The sequence below is a fragment of the Carassius carassius genome, chromosome 23 (genome assembly GCF_963082965.1).
Source record: "Carassius carassius chromosome 23, fCarCar2.1, whole genome shotgun sequence".
Lineage (NCBI taxonomy): Eukaryota > Metazoa > Chordata > Actinopteri > Cypriniformes > Cyprinidae > Carassius > Carassius carassius.
Genome location: NC_081777.1, coordinates 28586023 through 28601642, shown reverse-complemented (window position 1 = coordinate 28601642; position 15620 = coordinate 28586023). Strand labels below are relative to the sequence as shown.

Below are 15620 nucleotides of genomic sequence, written 5' to 3'. Positions count from 1 at the left end.
TTAAACATTTTTTATAACCAAAGAGGCAGATTATAATGGACATCATAGATATATGAAGACAAAATAAAAAATTCTGCAGTGAATATATTATTTTGTTCCCAAATTTCCAAAAGATTGTTTCTGAGGTTTGTCAGTCACATTAGACCAGAACAAATAGTAAGAATATAGACACAAATAACAGAAATGTAAAAAAGGAAAACATTGTTTACTATTATTATTTTGAAATGTACTTGCGAGTTGATGTAACGTTACTGTAAAATGCAATTTATAATACAGCCTTCAATAAAACTGACCTTCATACTTTGCACTGCAAATAATATCAGTTTAATCATTGATAAGTATTTTTGTAACTCACTGTAGTAGTTTGACACACCTGGAATCACTACAAAGTGCAAAGTGAAAATGTCTTCATTGCACAAGCAGAGAAACAAATAACATACAGCAGAAATGATAGAGTACTACATTCATGAAAATCTCAGGCTGCACAACAAATTAAATTTAATGCAAGTAAAGTTTAGGTCTTATGGAACATATACAGAATAAATTAGAAATAGAATATTTATCCTTATTATAATCCTAGTGATGTAAATAAAATAAAAAACACATACTCAGATGACTACAGATCCTGGACAAACCCAACAGAACTATGATAAAAGACATGTAGACATTAACCATTTCAACAAAATGGCCAAAGCACAAGAACAGTTCTATACCCACCAGAGACGTAAAAGGTGCAAGGTATTTGCAAGAAGCTGAAAAAATAACTGGCCTTAATTATAGAGATGTTTTTTAATTTGCATGTTAGTTGTATCTGCTGCTGAAAGAACTAAATGAACATAAGACTTTACCTTCACTTTACAAAAAATTTAAAGTGAATCACCCATTATGAATTCTACTCATTGTTTGCATTAACATTCTCCTAAATGAAATGCAAGCATCGCTTGCGAACTCAAACTAAAGTCATCTGTAGGCATTTTTAAGTGTACACAACAATATAAAAGACAATAAGGAACAAGAAAAACACATTTTAAAAAAGCATTGAAAAATTCACAGCTGAAAACAATCCTTCAAATATAATCTGATATATATGAACCTTTAAAAATTGTGTGCTTTATTAGTTAGTAGTTTTGCTAAAGTTCTGGTTAAAATAAATCACTGTGACAGTGATGTCATCTCGGTACATGCGTGCTAAATCACTAGGCAGAGCCAGCATGGTTGCCAGTCTCTCCTGGTCCATCTCTCCATACTCATTTGTGCCCAGTGCATGACGAATCAAATGCGTGGCTCCATTCAAATCCAAAGCAGGTGTTGCTCTGGCCCGTCGCTGCAGCAGCAGCTGGTGCATTTGTCCCAAGTTGAGCTTTCTGGCTGAAACTGGAGCTTGCAGATGAATACCAGTCAGATGTTCTGCCACAAGCCTCACCGCCTCATCATTGGTCATCTCGTCCCACAGGCCATCAGAGGCCAAAATCAAAAACCGGTCCTGCGGTCGAAGCCGGTGGTAGGTGACTTCTGGTGTTGCCTCTAAATAAGGTGGGGTGAGATAATTAGGTGGAGCGTATTGGTAAAGATTTAGTGCTTCTAAATCAGAGTCTCCATTCTCTAGAACACTCTGCTGGAGCTCACGACGCCATTTGAATCGAACGTCTCCAAACGCGCGCAACGGCATCAGGACCCCGAGCAGCCTGTCGTCTACGATTATGGTTGGCCGTTCACTAGCCGGGTGCTGCTGCAATACCCGCTCTACCTCGGCTACATTGGCAGCGTTGTGGTCTTGTGTGAGCGGCAAAGCACTCCAGCTCCCATCATGCTCCTGGACACCCAAAACTGCCCGACAGTCTCCTGCATTTGCAACATGCACACCTTCTGGTCCAACGTAAGCCACACAAGCCGTGCAGCCAGCGAAGGCGGCCTGGATGGCCGTGTTCCGCATCAGGTCATTTGCGAGCGGCACCTGTGCCTCAAGAGAAAGATCTGTGTCCAGTCGCTGGAAAGCATAGCTGAGAGCATCCACCGGACGCATGCCATCACCGTGTTCTTCACTCGCCAGAAGCTCCTGCCAGTAAACACGCAAATGATCAATGTAGAGGGTTGCTGATTCCCTGTAGTTGTAGTCGTTATGGTGCTTGTACCACTGTAGAATGGGCGGCACGGGTCGTAAGGTCTCCATGGCGGCCTCTAGATCCTCCAGGACGGACTCTGACATCATCGATACAGCTATGTAATAAGGCAGACGCTCGCTGACCACTTGAGCGCATGCATGTCCGCCGTGTCCATCGAATATGCCAAAAAGCATGCCACGGGTCTGGAGGCAGCTTGTGCTGCTGCGTCGGTCCTCTAGCGGAGTGTTGGCTGAAAGCTGGTTGCTTTCAAACCTGAGCACTGGACTGGGACCACCACGGCCATCAAACTCTGGAATACTAACGGATTGCTCATTAGCGCACAGAACTGCATTGATCTGCAGCCGGCTCAGCTGGAAGTCCATTTCACGTATTGGAGCACGCAGTGTGTTTTCGCCGTCCTGTCCTGAGCTTCCTTCTGATCGACCACGACGGGAGGAGAAGTTCCGGGCTTGATAAGGGAGCGGGCAGGTTTTCCACCGCGTATCTGATAAAACATAGTGGCTGGGTGCAAAGAAACTGGTCAGATGTCTTCCACCAGTGTAAAGGAGAAGCCCTGGACGCAAATAGCCAGACATTACTGCCTGGATGCAGTGATCAATGCAGTCTACACTCCAGCATCTGGAAAAACACAATGTGAAATCACAATATTTAATAACAGGCAGTATTAAATTGATCTAATCACAGAAAACGGACATCGTGCCGCTTAAAAGCTGCCGAAATAGTTGTGTTTAGCAGCCTCACGTCAGTAATATAACCAGTAACACTTATTAAATGTTAAAATTATGATAAATAATGCAAAATCTTCAAAGTATAAATCTAGCCTCCTTTGCAATGTAATAAATACAACATCAAGGCTTTCTCGTGTCTTTCGGGGTAAGACATAAATCTATATTCGTATAAACACTGTTTACTTCATGGTTTTAGTGTAAAACGTGCTAGCTTTACAAGGCTTTACAAGCTAACATGGCTTTCGTGATAATTGGCAAATGTAATAGTTAATTTTCATATTTTGTGATGTTTCTCTACTAATTTGTGTAACTGAACACATATTCTGGAATTATCTGTATAATAACTTCCTTCAAATAGCAGCTTTAATATAAGTAAACGCCGAGTCAAACAGACACATACCTGGCCCAGCTCGCTGAATGATCTTCTTCTGCTTTTCATTTCCATCGTAGCAGGTTACAAACATTGAGCTCAGAGCGCCCCCTACAGTGTCGTGTGTACCCAACATTCAGATAGAAATGTAATATAAAAACGCAATTCATTAGTAATTAAATCATTTATAATATATTATACATACATATTAAAAACGTAATAATATAAATTACTTAATGACTAATTAATTTATTTAATTAACTATGCAGTCTTTCCATATTATGCTCACGTCATGTGATTCAAAAAAGCGGCACGAGCGGAGCGGGATTATGAGGCTCTTTCGTTGAAATGTCGTTGGTCTATCGTGTCAACGATTCTGGCCTCCTCAACCATTTTTTTTATTAATTCTGTAAAAAATTAGGATTGGGTCGTGGATATAAGGTAAAAATAACCAAATTAAGTCAGGAAGGTAAATATGGTTACGTTCCGCGAATTTGAAGAAATATTTGTTAACTTAGTTGTTAACGTTATTTGTTGACGTTACGTTGCCATATTCTAACAATATTAGTTATCTTTTTTGCAGGATATAGTAACACTTTGGATATAGTGTTGGTGGAAAGGATGGTTTAATGAGTAACGTACAACAATAAAAAATGGAAGGTGAGCATTTTATCTTAACAGAATGTGTAACGTTAGTTTATTTTTGGTAACCATATAAACTTAACTTATATCATAAAAAATGTTATTAACGTTACATAACTTTTTTCTTAAGCATCTTTAAATATCTTGAAACTTTAAGATGTGCAAAACTGAACTGTAAACTGTTATCCACAGTCTTTAATGACGACTGTTATCATGATGTCATTTTTTCCATGATATTATGACGTCAAGTCTTTCTCTGGTTTGTGTTCTGTTCAAATGTACCTGGTCTTAAGTAGAAACATAACATGTATTCATATTATTTTGTGTTTTATCGCACAATACCCATCTGTTGAACAGATTCAAGTACATATTTTGCTTTCCAAGCTAAAGGACTTAACAGTCTTCACGTTTTCAGCTACCAAGACAGATTTGCGTCTGTTACTTGAATGTCTGAAATACCAGATGAAATGGCCTGGATCACAGAAACAAGCTCTTCTCACTATCATCTCAATCTGCAAACAGAACGGTCTGATTTAAAGCTCAGAACATACTCATTTGACATTGTCTCATACAAACCTAAAAAAATATTTAGCTTTAATGACCCTTTTGATTGTCTTTAATGATCAGTGTTCTTTGTGTATTAGGTCAGTATGTGGAGTTCTTCAGAGAGATTGGAGGAATTTCCTTCATCTATAACCTGTCAAAGTCCAGCACTTTCTCTCAGGTTAAAGAGACTGCTCTCTTTACACTTGCATCCTTGGCTGAATTACATGGTGTGTTTGCAGTTTACATTATATATGCATGTGGTTTTATAATTGTGTTGTTAAATAGTTAATATTTGAAATGTAACCTTTAACTTTATACATATTCTTTCTTTGCAGAGAGCTGTAAACAGTCACTGTGCAGAGAGGAGACGTTTCGTGACTTAGCACAGCATCTGGAAGAGAAAATGCCTCTGACAGAAAAAAGAGTTGCGGTGTACATGCTGTCTGTATTGGTTGCCAACAACAGTTAGGTTTACCATAAAACTTTAGTCCAATGAGACCATTCATGTGCTAATACTGTGCTTTTGCAGAGTTTGTGGGGGAAGAACAGGTTGGCAATTCACAATCAAATTGTTTATGTATGTTTTCTGTTCCAGGATCTGGACAGACTCTTGCTAAGACCTCCAGGTGTATCGAAACCTTGCTCAATTTGTTCAGGTACGCGCATAAAGTTCAGTTTGTTCAGGTATGCATAGTTATTCTGGCTTTATTTTTATCCTTTAAAACAAGGCTGTAAGGGATAGACTACAGTTTTTAGTTAAAAGATCACATAATTTTCAAACCTGTTTTATGGAAAAATGGATTGTCTAAAATATTCTTATTCTGGTAAGGATTGTTTAGCCAAAAACAGAAAATTCTGTCATTAGTTGTTCTGTATGACTTTTTTCTTCTGTGTGATGTTTCTTAATAATTTTAAAACTGTTTTTCTTTATATAATAACAACCATTTGGCCAATATTAGACCTCAGTGACTTTTCACTGTTCCACAGAAGAAAGAAAGTAACACTGGTTTGGAACACTGAAAAGCACATTTCATATCGAAGTATTGAATTAAACATGAGATTTTGAACTAGAAAAACTTGAATAGAATTTTCTTGTAAAACCTACCACAGACAATATCCTTGATAAATGAAATCATTTAGAAAAAACTAAAAATATAATATGCTCCCCTACTTGGTGAAGAAGGGGAACATGTAAAACTCGATGTCTGGTGTTTTGTTGAAGTGAATCACAAAAATCCAGATAAAAATCTGGAAGTTCACTTAAACACACTTTCTTTCTTTTGCCACTTTTCAGGCAGAGTTTTCCAGATCTTAACGCATCTCATGAGCAGCTGCAGTTGTGGGCCACTGTGTCTAGTGCTCTCTGCGGCTCTGTCAACAACCCTCAAAATGGTATGTTTCTGTTCTCCATCCCTTCTCTACCCCTTTACCATCACTAAACCCTGTATGTCTGTTCAGAATGATATTGAGAGAAACATTTTTATTTCCACACATGCAAATAAACAGTTGAAAAATCTTCCAATGCATTGTTTTTGACAGAGGAGAATCAGAATGCATGCATGTATGTGTTTCCCCTGGTGAAGACCTGGCTGCAGGAAGTGGCATTGCCCAGGGCAGAGCTGGCTCAGCCTATATGCTCATTTATTGGCATGACTGTTGCAAACAATCGTGAGCACACACAACTTCAGAACAAACTAACATATAATGCCACATTGAGTGCTCTCATGTAAATATGTGCTTTTCAGCTTGTGCTCAGGAGTATTTTGTGTCAGTGGGAGGCCTGGATTCACTCTCAGACAGTCTTACCAGAGTGTTGTCCCAGTCAGCACACAGTGCTCCTGCTTGTAAGATGGCTACAGTAATCACTAAAACACTCTCTGCCTGCATCTCTAACAATGGTAAGACACATGCACACACACTCCAAGAGAACTACTTGGTTGTATTGGATTCTCCATTTCTTTTGTCTTCCTGTTTCAGAGCAGTTAGTATCTTCTTTATCAAAGCTGAGGGTCATTCCAGGGCTGTTGTGTCTGTTGTCCAGCCCAAACCTTGACCCACAAGACCAGCTTGCTGTGGTTTTGACAATTGGACACCTCACGGATGCCTGTGGTGAGTGTGTGGGTACCAGATGGTAGTAAATATACAATACATTTGCTCTAAAAATGATTATGTTCTAGATACAAATTCCTGCTACTTTTTTTCTTATTAATTTTCTGTTATTTAGTCCAATGCACTTAAAGGGTTAGTTCAGCCAAATATTAAAATTATGCCATTAATAACTTACCCTTATGTTGTTCCAAACCTGTAAGACCTCCGTTTATCTTCGGAACACAGTTTAAGATATTTAAGATTTAGTCCGAGAGCTTTCAGTCCCTCCATTGAAGCTGTGTGAACGGTATACTGTCCATGTCCAGAAAGGTAAGAAAAACATCATCAAAGTAGTCCATGTGACATCAGGGGGTCAGTTAGAATACTTTGAAGCAGCGAAAATACATTTTGGTCCAAAAATAGCAAAAACTACGACTTAATTCAGCATTGTCTTCTCTTCCATATCTGTTGTGTGAGAGAGTTCAAAACAAAGCAGTTTGTGATACCCAGTTAGCGAACGAATCATTCAATGTAACCAGATCTTTTTGAACCAGTTTACCAAATCAAACTGAATCATTTTAAACGGTTCTCATCTCCAATACGCATTAATCCACAAATGACTTAATGTACTCAAACAGTACACTGACTGAACTGCAGTGAAGAGAGAACTGAAGATGAACACTGATCCGAGCCAGATAATGAAAACAGACTGACTTGTTCCGGATATCACAAACTGCTTTGTTTTGAACTCTCTCTCACAACAGATATGGAAGGTAAAGCCCTGCATTTCAGCCCGAGCCCGACGGGCCCCGACTTATTTATGCCCCTAGGGCCGGGCTTCGGGGCAAATTGTCACGTTATAGCTCACATGCGGGCCGGGCCTCGGGCCTTTTTTGGGTTATCCTTCTATTTATATTTTTAGACATTAATAAAAAAAAATGAGAAGTTGACGTCGATGATAGAAAAACAAACATAGACATTTCATAACCTCATAACTTTCATAATCTGATAATTCAACCCGTTATAATTATAATGACATAGGCTACTGACATGACAGTCTCACGCACGCACGCTTTTCCGTCAGCGCGACCCACGATTATACTTCACTTATATCCACTTATTGTAGTAGTAGCTATTATAGGCCTCTAAATTAATGTATTTATCATAGCCTAGTTGGCCAACTAATAATAATAAAATGATGATTCATGCAGCGGCGAGCATTTCTGTGTCTGCACCTGTTGTTGCGGGCCACGCAGGAAAGAAGAGAGCGCTGGCCGAGTTTGAAAACATTGTGGAGCAGGACGAGGATGACGACGATGAAGTACAGCAATACATGCGCCTCAATCACAACATGGAAGGTGATGGACTTGATGTGCTGCTATGGTGGAAACAGCACGAGACCCTGCTACCGCAACTGTCAAGACTGGCTCGCACTGTGTTTAGTGTCCTGAGAGAGGAGGACTGGGTTAAAACCTTCCACTCTGGATGCTATTCTTTTCTCCACGATGCTCTGTAAGAGACTATTCTAACTTTTCATTTGACTGGACTTTATTTTCGTTTAACTGTTGGAAACTAATGGGAAAAAGAATGTTCTGTGGTGCATTTTTGAGGTAAACTTGCATAACCTGCAAGTTTGTTTTTAATTAATTTAATTTGTTTAGATTGTAGACTATTTCTCATTTCGTTTGCGAGCGCTGTTGCGAGCCTGCCTCAGTATTTTTTTTTTTTTTTTAATTTTACTCACTGTGGTTTAATAAATAAACATATATTAAACTAACTGTCTGTGTGATATGCTTGAAGTGTTTTATATCTATGGATTTTATTGTAGCCAAGTAAAGTATTAGCGTTAATTTGAGAGGCTTAATTGATTAAATATGTTTTAGGCTACTCGCTGTCGGCTCGGCTGATTAACGTAAATCTTCATTTTAAAAAAAATGCTCCAAACATTTTTCTAAATTAACTTGATAAAGAAATGAAAAGAAACATAAAACAAAACTGACCCCTTTTTTAATTGTTGCAAATAGGGCAGGCTTCTGCTGTGTAATAAAATAAATAAATAAAAACACGGGCTCGTGTCGGACTCGTGCTAATAATTCTGATGAGCTGTCGGACACGGGTCGGCCTAGGGCCTGAGCGTCTCGGGCCAGGGCCGGGCTCGGGCCTAGATTTGAGGCCCGTGCAGGGCTCTAATGGAAGAGAAGACAATGCTGAATTAAGTCGTAGTTTTTGCTATTTTTGGACCAAAATGTATTTCCGATGCTTCAAAGGATTCTAACTGACCCTCTGATGTCACATGGACTACTTTGATGATGTTTTTCTTACCTTTCTGGACATGGACAGTAGACCATTCACACAGCTTCAATGGAGGGACTGAGAGCTCTCGGACTAAATCTAAAATATCTTAAACTGTGTTCCAAAGATAAACGGAGGTCTTACGGGTTTGGAACAACATGAGGGTGAGTCATTAATGACATAATTTTTATATTTGGCTGAACTAACCTTTTAAGCTACAGGTCCCATTCCAATTTTGTATTGTAGATATTTTAATAAATGTGGTTTAAAGAGATTTAAAATAATATACTAAATTTAAATTAGAATTTTTGTACTTGTATATGAGTTCCAATTGGTCTTCTTTCTTACATGAGTATGATTTCATGCATCTGTTTCACCAAAATCTTTTTTACAGTGCAAGTGTAAAGTACCTCGTACTGTTTTGCTGCCTCTGAAGCACTGGTGTTTCCTTTGGGAAATGAACATCTTGTATATTATTGTAATTAGTCTGTTCCCTGTCTGTGCAGTAGAGCATCAGTCTCAGTTGTTGTCAGCAGGAGGTTTGTCTATTATGATTGCACTGCTCACTGAAGCTAGTGATGAAGAAGTTAGAAAGGCAGCCATGTTTGTACTGCACACCTGCAAGAGAATCAGTGAGTTAATTATTTTTATATTTGTACATATTCACACTATATATGGTTGTAGTAGTATGCAGAAATTATTTCAAAAGAGTCTTTGGCAGGAAACAAAGTTCACAGTGCAATAAGTAGTGGCAAATCTTTTCTTGATATAAAAATGCAAATACATTTTTTAATGAAAAAGCCAGAAAAAAATAAAAGATTTATTCAGGAGAGTACTAGTCTATATGCTATTAATTTTAGGTGCACCACATCACAGCACTTAGTAACAACACTCTTCTTTTAATGTCCTGCTTCTGTTAAACTGACACTTTGGCACATGAGGATTTGAGATTTATTTTAATTCTCCACCCAGCTGAATCACTAGGCACAGGCCTGTCACCTATGGATCTACAGGAGGAGAGTGACATGGAGAGTCACTGGCGGTCTGCTGGAGAAATCCTCCAGAGACTTCAGCTCCTGGAGAAAAAGGTTTTTCTGTTTGTGAATGTATATTATATTTTAGGGTGCTTTTCACACTAACGCTTTTGGTGTGCACCCAGGTTCGATTGACGTCGGCGTTAGGTTCGTTTGGATGATGTAAACACTGTCTTCTGAACTTCTTCTGAAGTTCTTCCTCTTTCCTTTATTTGCCTAATTTTGTATTTTGATTTTAAGACTGGTGTGAAACTTTGGGGAAAAGACACTGAAATCCAGCAGAGCAGCAATCAGAGGTCGGCCTCATCTATGGAATGTAATGAAGCATGGTGGGAGGGTTCTGTGATGCGAAAGGTCAAAGGTTACCATCGAGTATTTGGGGAGCTACACACAACCCTTGCAGGAACTATAGAACGACCAAACACAAACGAAATACCATACAACAAAGAGAACTCGGTGAGAATGACATGTAAACACATTAATAGATAGTAATGTGTAAATGTTAAGCATTCTGCATCGGTTTACAGCCGTTGCAACAACAGAGAGTATGTTTGTGTTAATTGTTAGTTTTGTGTTTGTAAGTAGCGGTGTGTCAGCACTGAAGAGTGTTTGAATCCTTCCCAAGTCACTCACTTCAAAGACCCTAGCTGTGAAAAGGGCAACGAGAGAGAGCATGAACTAATGAGAGAGGATGAGAGGAGTGACACCCAGGAGGGAGATGTGAAAAAGAGAGAATTGGACAGGAAAATTCAGTCTGAAAGAGTGGCAAAGAGATTCAAGAAGATGAATCTAGACTCAGATGATGATGGCAACAAACTTCTACAGAACTGCAGCACGCCAATAGAGGGCGGCAGAGATACACAGGGGTAAACATTAACAATAAAAAATGAATGTTTTGCTTTTACAGTTTGCTAGATAAACACTGTTAAAATACATGTAATTTGGTGTATAAAGAGTTCAAATAACCGCCTTTCAGAAATATATCATACACTAAAAAAAGTTAACAAATAGATTTTTTGCAAATGTGATAGTATAGTTGGAGTTATTCTTGCTTTTCTCATACCTAGTTGTTTTATTAAGGATTAGAATGTTCACATTTAATTCCGATATACATAATTCATTTCATTTCAATGACTTTTCAAGACAGTCAGTAAATTTTTCCACTCGAGGGAGTGACATTTCTCTCGTTTTATATTTCTTGGGTTTCAGCCCAGATATTTTCAGACATCCTGATCCCATGAAGAGGAACCATTGCACACACGCTCGCTCTGATGGTAAATCCTACTAAAACATCACGCTTGCTTTGTGCTAAGTCACAGAAAACCCTTTGATTTCTCTTCACCTACAAACTTTTTTATTAGTAATCAAGTTCTTTGCTGTTCTGTTGTTTTCAGATGAGATGTCTCTGTGCTCTGAGCTGTTAGACAGAGAAATTAACAAGTTTCTGAAGCCGCCCTCTGCCTCTAAACCCAGGGATCTACGCTGTGCAGGTGTGTGTCTATATAAATACAAAAAAACAAACAACACATTAGATAATAAAAGCATTACTGCCACTTTCTGGTTGTTCAGAACTCTCCATGTTTTTTCTTTCCTCCATGCTGTCATGTGCACACACGCACCTTTTCCCCCTCTCAGGTTGTGTGAAACATATGAATGAGATGGACAGTCGTTCATTTGGCACTGTGTTGCGTAGCTGCAGGTTTCAGTGTGACTTTCACCTGGTGCTACGAGAGGCTGAGGATCGATTTAGGAGAAGCCAGCAGTTAAAGAGGACTAGCCACACTCAAACACACACACATGACAAAAACAGAAAGAGCACTAGTGAGGATACAGAGAGGAGCCAGAGGGAAAAACACAGGCTGAGTCACCAACCATCAGACAAATGTAAGAGATGGCGTCGACATAGTCTTCCAGAATGTCTTTGGGAGTGTTGAAGAATTGCTCCGACCTCAAATGTTTAAAAGCAGCTTTGATAGAACAAGGCCTGGAGAACCAAACACGCCCTATTGATTTACATTTATTCATTTAGCAGATGCTTTCATCCAAAGCAACAAAGCATATTGGGAAAGAATTGGGAATTTTAAATTACATACAAAGTCTGATGATCCTTTTACATTCTGTTTTATACAAACTCTGTTCAGATAGATGATTCGAATACAAACAGTATGTGACAAATGGTCTTTGGAATCAAGATGCAATTTAACAGTATACATTTTTTTTATATATATTTATGCAATAACAATAGTCCCAGTTATTGCATAGAAGTATACTTATCTTCACATGCTATATTTGCAATTTTAGTGCATTTGGTGCTTGTTTCCTGCTCTCTTATTCTCTGTTTCTTTCTCCAGGTGTTAGTCTCACACCCCTGAGAAGACCGAGAGAATTATACAGTAAGATACATTTTCTTTCTGTTTCAGGACAAAAGAGAACTGTAGCTCTCAGATAATATTTCAGTTTAGAGGTGAGGGGAGAAGTAACATTCATAATGTCTGTGCCACTATAAACATCTGCAAACTGCCCCATATATTTGATAAACGGTGGATCTGCGTGCAAAGAGCCAGGTTGTATTAGTGAATAAGGTAGTTATGTAACACAAGACTCATCTGTGCTTTTGACTTTTGTCTATGTTGCAGAAATGTCTTTCCATCTTTGTGCTCAGTTTTTTCCTTTTGTCCTCCTTTTCCCACTCAGTCTCACTCATTCCATTCCCTCTATTGCCGAGTTGTGGTCTCTTGAGTGCTGTTCAGTTGTTCCGATGTGGCTTTTTTCCTGTAACCTCAAGACTTACTGAACTTTTTAGAGATGTTCTCACTATAATTGTCAAGTAAAGGGTAATGCAGTGTCATCCAGTCATTATCCATAATCAAACCTGGAAAGGGTGATCAGGAACCATTTTTATTACTCAAAATATGGCACTAATAAGCAATTCTAATTGGTGCTAATGTAAAAGTAGCCATTTTTTATTTGGCAGCCATTATATGTTACTGTTCAGTGCTGCAATTGACCAAACAAAATTAAGAATAACTCTATGATTATCTTAATGGATACATTACCTTTTTTAATTGCATTAATTGGCTTTATTTCATTTCAACTGAAAAAAAAAATAATTATTTTATATTATTATTATTTTGAACTTGTATTTTTATTACTTTATAGATATTTTAATGCCTGGATGAAACAAGTTAATCATAGAGAATGGTGTGTGTGTGTGTGTGTGTGTGTGTGTTAGAGAAAGACAGTTACATAGGAAGATGGTTGGAGCATATGTGTAGGGAAGATGCGTAGATTATAGTTGTGTGTTCTGACCTCTAGTTATTAGAACTGAGGATATGTCCAGACACAAGCACACAAACTGTTTCACTTTAACAAGTTCAGTGTGTACACAATACACACATTCACATACTGCATTTGCAAGGTTTTTGTTTGTTGATGGAACAATGTGACTGTATTGTACTGTATATGACCAAACACACCCTTATGATTTACATTTATTCCTTTTGCAAATACTTCAGTCCAAAGCAACAATGTATATTTGGAAAGTGTTGGGAATTTAAAATTACATCCAAAGTCTGATGATCAGTTTATATTCTGTTTTATAGGAACTCTGTTCAGATAGATGATTAAAATACAAACAGTATGTGACAAATGGTCTGTGGAATTGAGATTGTATGATGTATTATGTCCCAGTAATTGTATAGAAATATCTAAAAGCCTCTTTAATCTTTAACAACAGGACATTTTCACATGATATCTTTAGTGCATTTGGTTTGTCTTTTCTGCTCTCTAATTCTCAGTGTTTCCCTCTTTAGGTGTTAGGCTCACACCCCTGAGAAGACTGAGAGAAATATACAGTAAGAGAAGTGTTCTTTCCCTTAAAATTTATAATGTCTGTGCCACAATAAACATCTGTAAACTACACCTTACATTTGATAAAAGTAGAGATCCTGGTTATAAGAATGCTTTTCATGCTGAGAGGAATGTCCTGCTGTAGTCCTGCTAAAGAACACTGTGTATTTGTTCAGTAGGATACTAGTACAGGGTTCAGCACTATGTGTTCAGTTTCACAGACTCCCCACTAAATCATTCTAAAGATCAATAAACCTCCCTGCTGCCTGTGCAAGTCTCTCCATTTGTATTGCTGTTACCAGCAGGGACACTTTTTGTATGGTTTGGTTCATTAATTCCACTTCCTCTATTTTTCTTTTTTAATTTTCTTTCAGGCCAAGGCATAAAAAAGAACATGGATAACAGCCGTCTTAAGAAAACTTTGGTATGGTACTGTTAGTATTAGGTGAATTATATACCATGATTTCACACTAACGTAACTTGCATTGAACTTGAAACATCCTATATTGTTTTAATATTTTCATTGAACAGGCAATCATCCAATGCCTAGGTTTATTACAGTACACATCGACTTTAAAGATAAACTTACTATGAACCTTTCATACTTGTGCACTCATAAACATAATGCATATCCTCTTTAGTCCCCATTTTTATCTAAATGTTTTAATTTGTGAAGGTTTTCTGCTTTAGTCTTCAGGCAGACGCAGGCGGAACTTTTCTGCTGATGAGTTGCAGTACCTCAAAATTGGTGTGAAGAGGTTTGGCCATTCCTGGAACTCCATCCTCTGGACGTATCCCTTCCAGCCCGGACGCACCAATGTAGACCTGGCCAAGAAGTACCAACACATGCAGGTATGACATGACCAACAGTGATGAAAATCAGTTTTCTGAATACTGTATCTTGTGAGTAAATTTAACAAAGGCTGTCAAAATGTTCACTTAATATTTTACATCAAAATCACTCTTCAACCAAGATTTACATTACAGTGGTGAGAAACTGCAAGAGTGCTAAATTTCACAATTTAATTATATAATTAATATAGAAAACAAGTCATAACTTTTTTTTTTACTGTATTTCTGCAGACTTGTTGAGCATAAGAGATGATTAAGAAAATCTTACTGACCCCAAACTTTTGAACAGTAGCGTATTTTTTTGTGGTAAAAAGCCATTTTTTATGAGGTGCTCCCATGTACTGATTCAAAGTGAATAGTAATGATTAAACAACCCGATATTAGACTGAAAGAATGATCTCACTAAGAGGAAATGCTAAAGAAACTGTGGCCTCTATGGAATGTGTCCGTCGCCTTCAGATGTTAGTGATATTGCCGTGCCAGTGCCTTCATGGCTGTGTCGTGCAATCTAGCCTTGTATTGTGAAAGAAAAAAACATATCATATTTTTGCTTCCTGTTTCATTTCCCCAGTACTGATCGTCCAGAATCTTGATTGGGTTTTTTTCTCTTTTACTGACAGAAAGCCAAATCTTTGCCAAAGGATCTGTCTGGGGCAGGAGACAACTAAAACATCACCAGTTTAACTCATTTTCAGCCATCACTATTTGTTGATTTATGTATTGCATATTTTTATTCCTAGAGTTTTTTGTACCCTTATTTTGCTGTACAACGAGGTGATGTGTTAGATAATAGCTTCATTTGCACTAAAGAGAAAAGGAAAAAATATTTAGTTTTAAAATGTTGTTATATTTTTCTCCAACGTAAGATATGTGTATCAGTTACCCATTTATTTGTTTTCTGTCAAATCCACTTTATTTGCATGGGAGTTCATACTGTGTGTATATTTGAATAAAGTTTACTTGTTGTGCAACTGTAGATTCCCTAGAGCTATGTCATCTAAATTCATTCCTCTTATGGCTGAAGTTCACAAAGCTCTGTTATACAAGGATAATGAGGCATGGCATTTCCTTGAGATTCCAAAAACGGAAGCAGCTA

General features: G+C 38.0%; 2 protein-coding genes across 5 annotated transcripts; one reads left to right on the top strand and one right to left on the bottom strand.

Moving 5' to 3' along the window:
* Nucleotides 1–865: 865 nt before the first annotated feature.
* pdp2 (putative pyruvate dehydrogenase phosphatase isoenzyme 2) lies at nucleotides 866–3349 on the bottom strand. Its single transcript, XM_059506845.1, has 2 exons — nucleotides 3252–3349; nucleotides 866–2741 (listed from the first exon to the last, which is right to left on the bottom strand). The coding sequence occupies exon 2, from the start codon at nucleotides 2696–2698 to the stop codon at nucleotides 1115–1117; it is 1584 nt and encodes a 527-aa protein (XP_059362828.1). The 5' UTR covers nucleotides 2699–2741; nucleotides 3252–3349; the 3' UTR covers nucleotides 866–1114.
* A 449-nt stretch (nucleotides 3350–3798) lies between these two features.
* terb1 (telomere repeat binding bouquet formation protein 1) lies at nucleotides 3799–15500 on the top strand. Of its 4 annotated transcripts, none has more exons than XM_059506842.1 (21): nucleotides 3799–3881; nucleotides 4279–4389; nucleotides 4508–4636; nucleotides 4745–4873; nucleotides 5005–5065; nucleotides 5704–5801; nucleotides 5949–6077; nucleotides 6155–6307; nucleotides 6387–6518; nucleotides 9299–9421; nucleotides 9762–9877; nucleotides 10064–10279; nucleotides 10409–10689; nucleotides 11033–11097; nucleotides 11218–11313; nucleotides 11459–11707; nucleotides 12175–12216; nucleotides 13636–13677; nucleotides 14047–14096; nucleotides 14363–14524; nucleotides 15145–15500. In XM_059506842.1, the coding sequence occupies exons 1-21, from the start codon at nucleotides 3875–3877 to the stop codon at nucleotides 15190–15192; spliced, it is 2439 nt and encodes an 812-aa protein (XP_059362825.1). In that variant the 5' UTR covers nucleotides 3799–3874; the 3' UTR covers nucleotides 15193–15500. The 4 variants fall into 4 exon arrangements, with proteins under 4 accessions (XP_059362825.1, XP_059362824.1, XP_059362826.1 ...); XM_059506841.1 differs by having other exon boundaries at nucleotides 9296–9421; XM_059506843.1 differs by lacking the exon at nucleotides 9299–9421.
* The last annotated feature ends 120 nt before the right edge of the window (nucleotides 15501–15620 follow it).

What these genes read in the sequence shown, in the direction of transcription:
- pdp2 (XM_059506845.1), bottom strand. Translation starts at nt 2,698, where the DNA reads ATGTCTGGCTATTTGCGTCCAGGGCTTCTCCTTTACACTGGTGGAAGA.
- terb1 (XM_059506841.1), top strand. An exon ending in CTCAATCTGCAAACAGAACG is followed by an intron (nt 4,390 to 4,507) that starts GTCTGATTTAAA and finishes TTTGTGTATTAG; the next exon opens with GTCAGTATGTGGAGTTCTTC. An exon ending in AAGACCGAGAGAATTATACA is followed by an intron (nt 12,217 to 13,635) that starts GTAAGATACATT and finishes TTCCCTCTTTAG; the next exon opens with GTGTTAGGCTCACACCCCTG.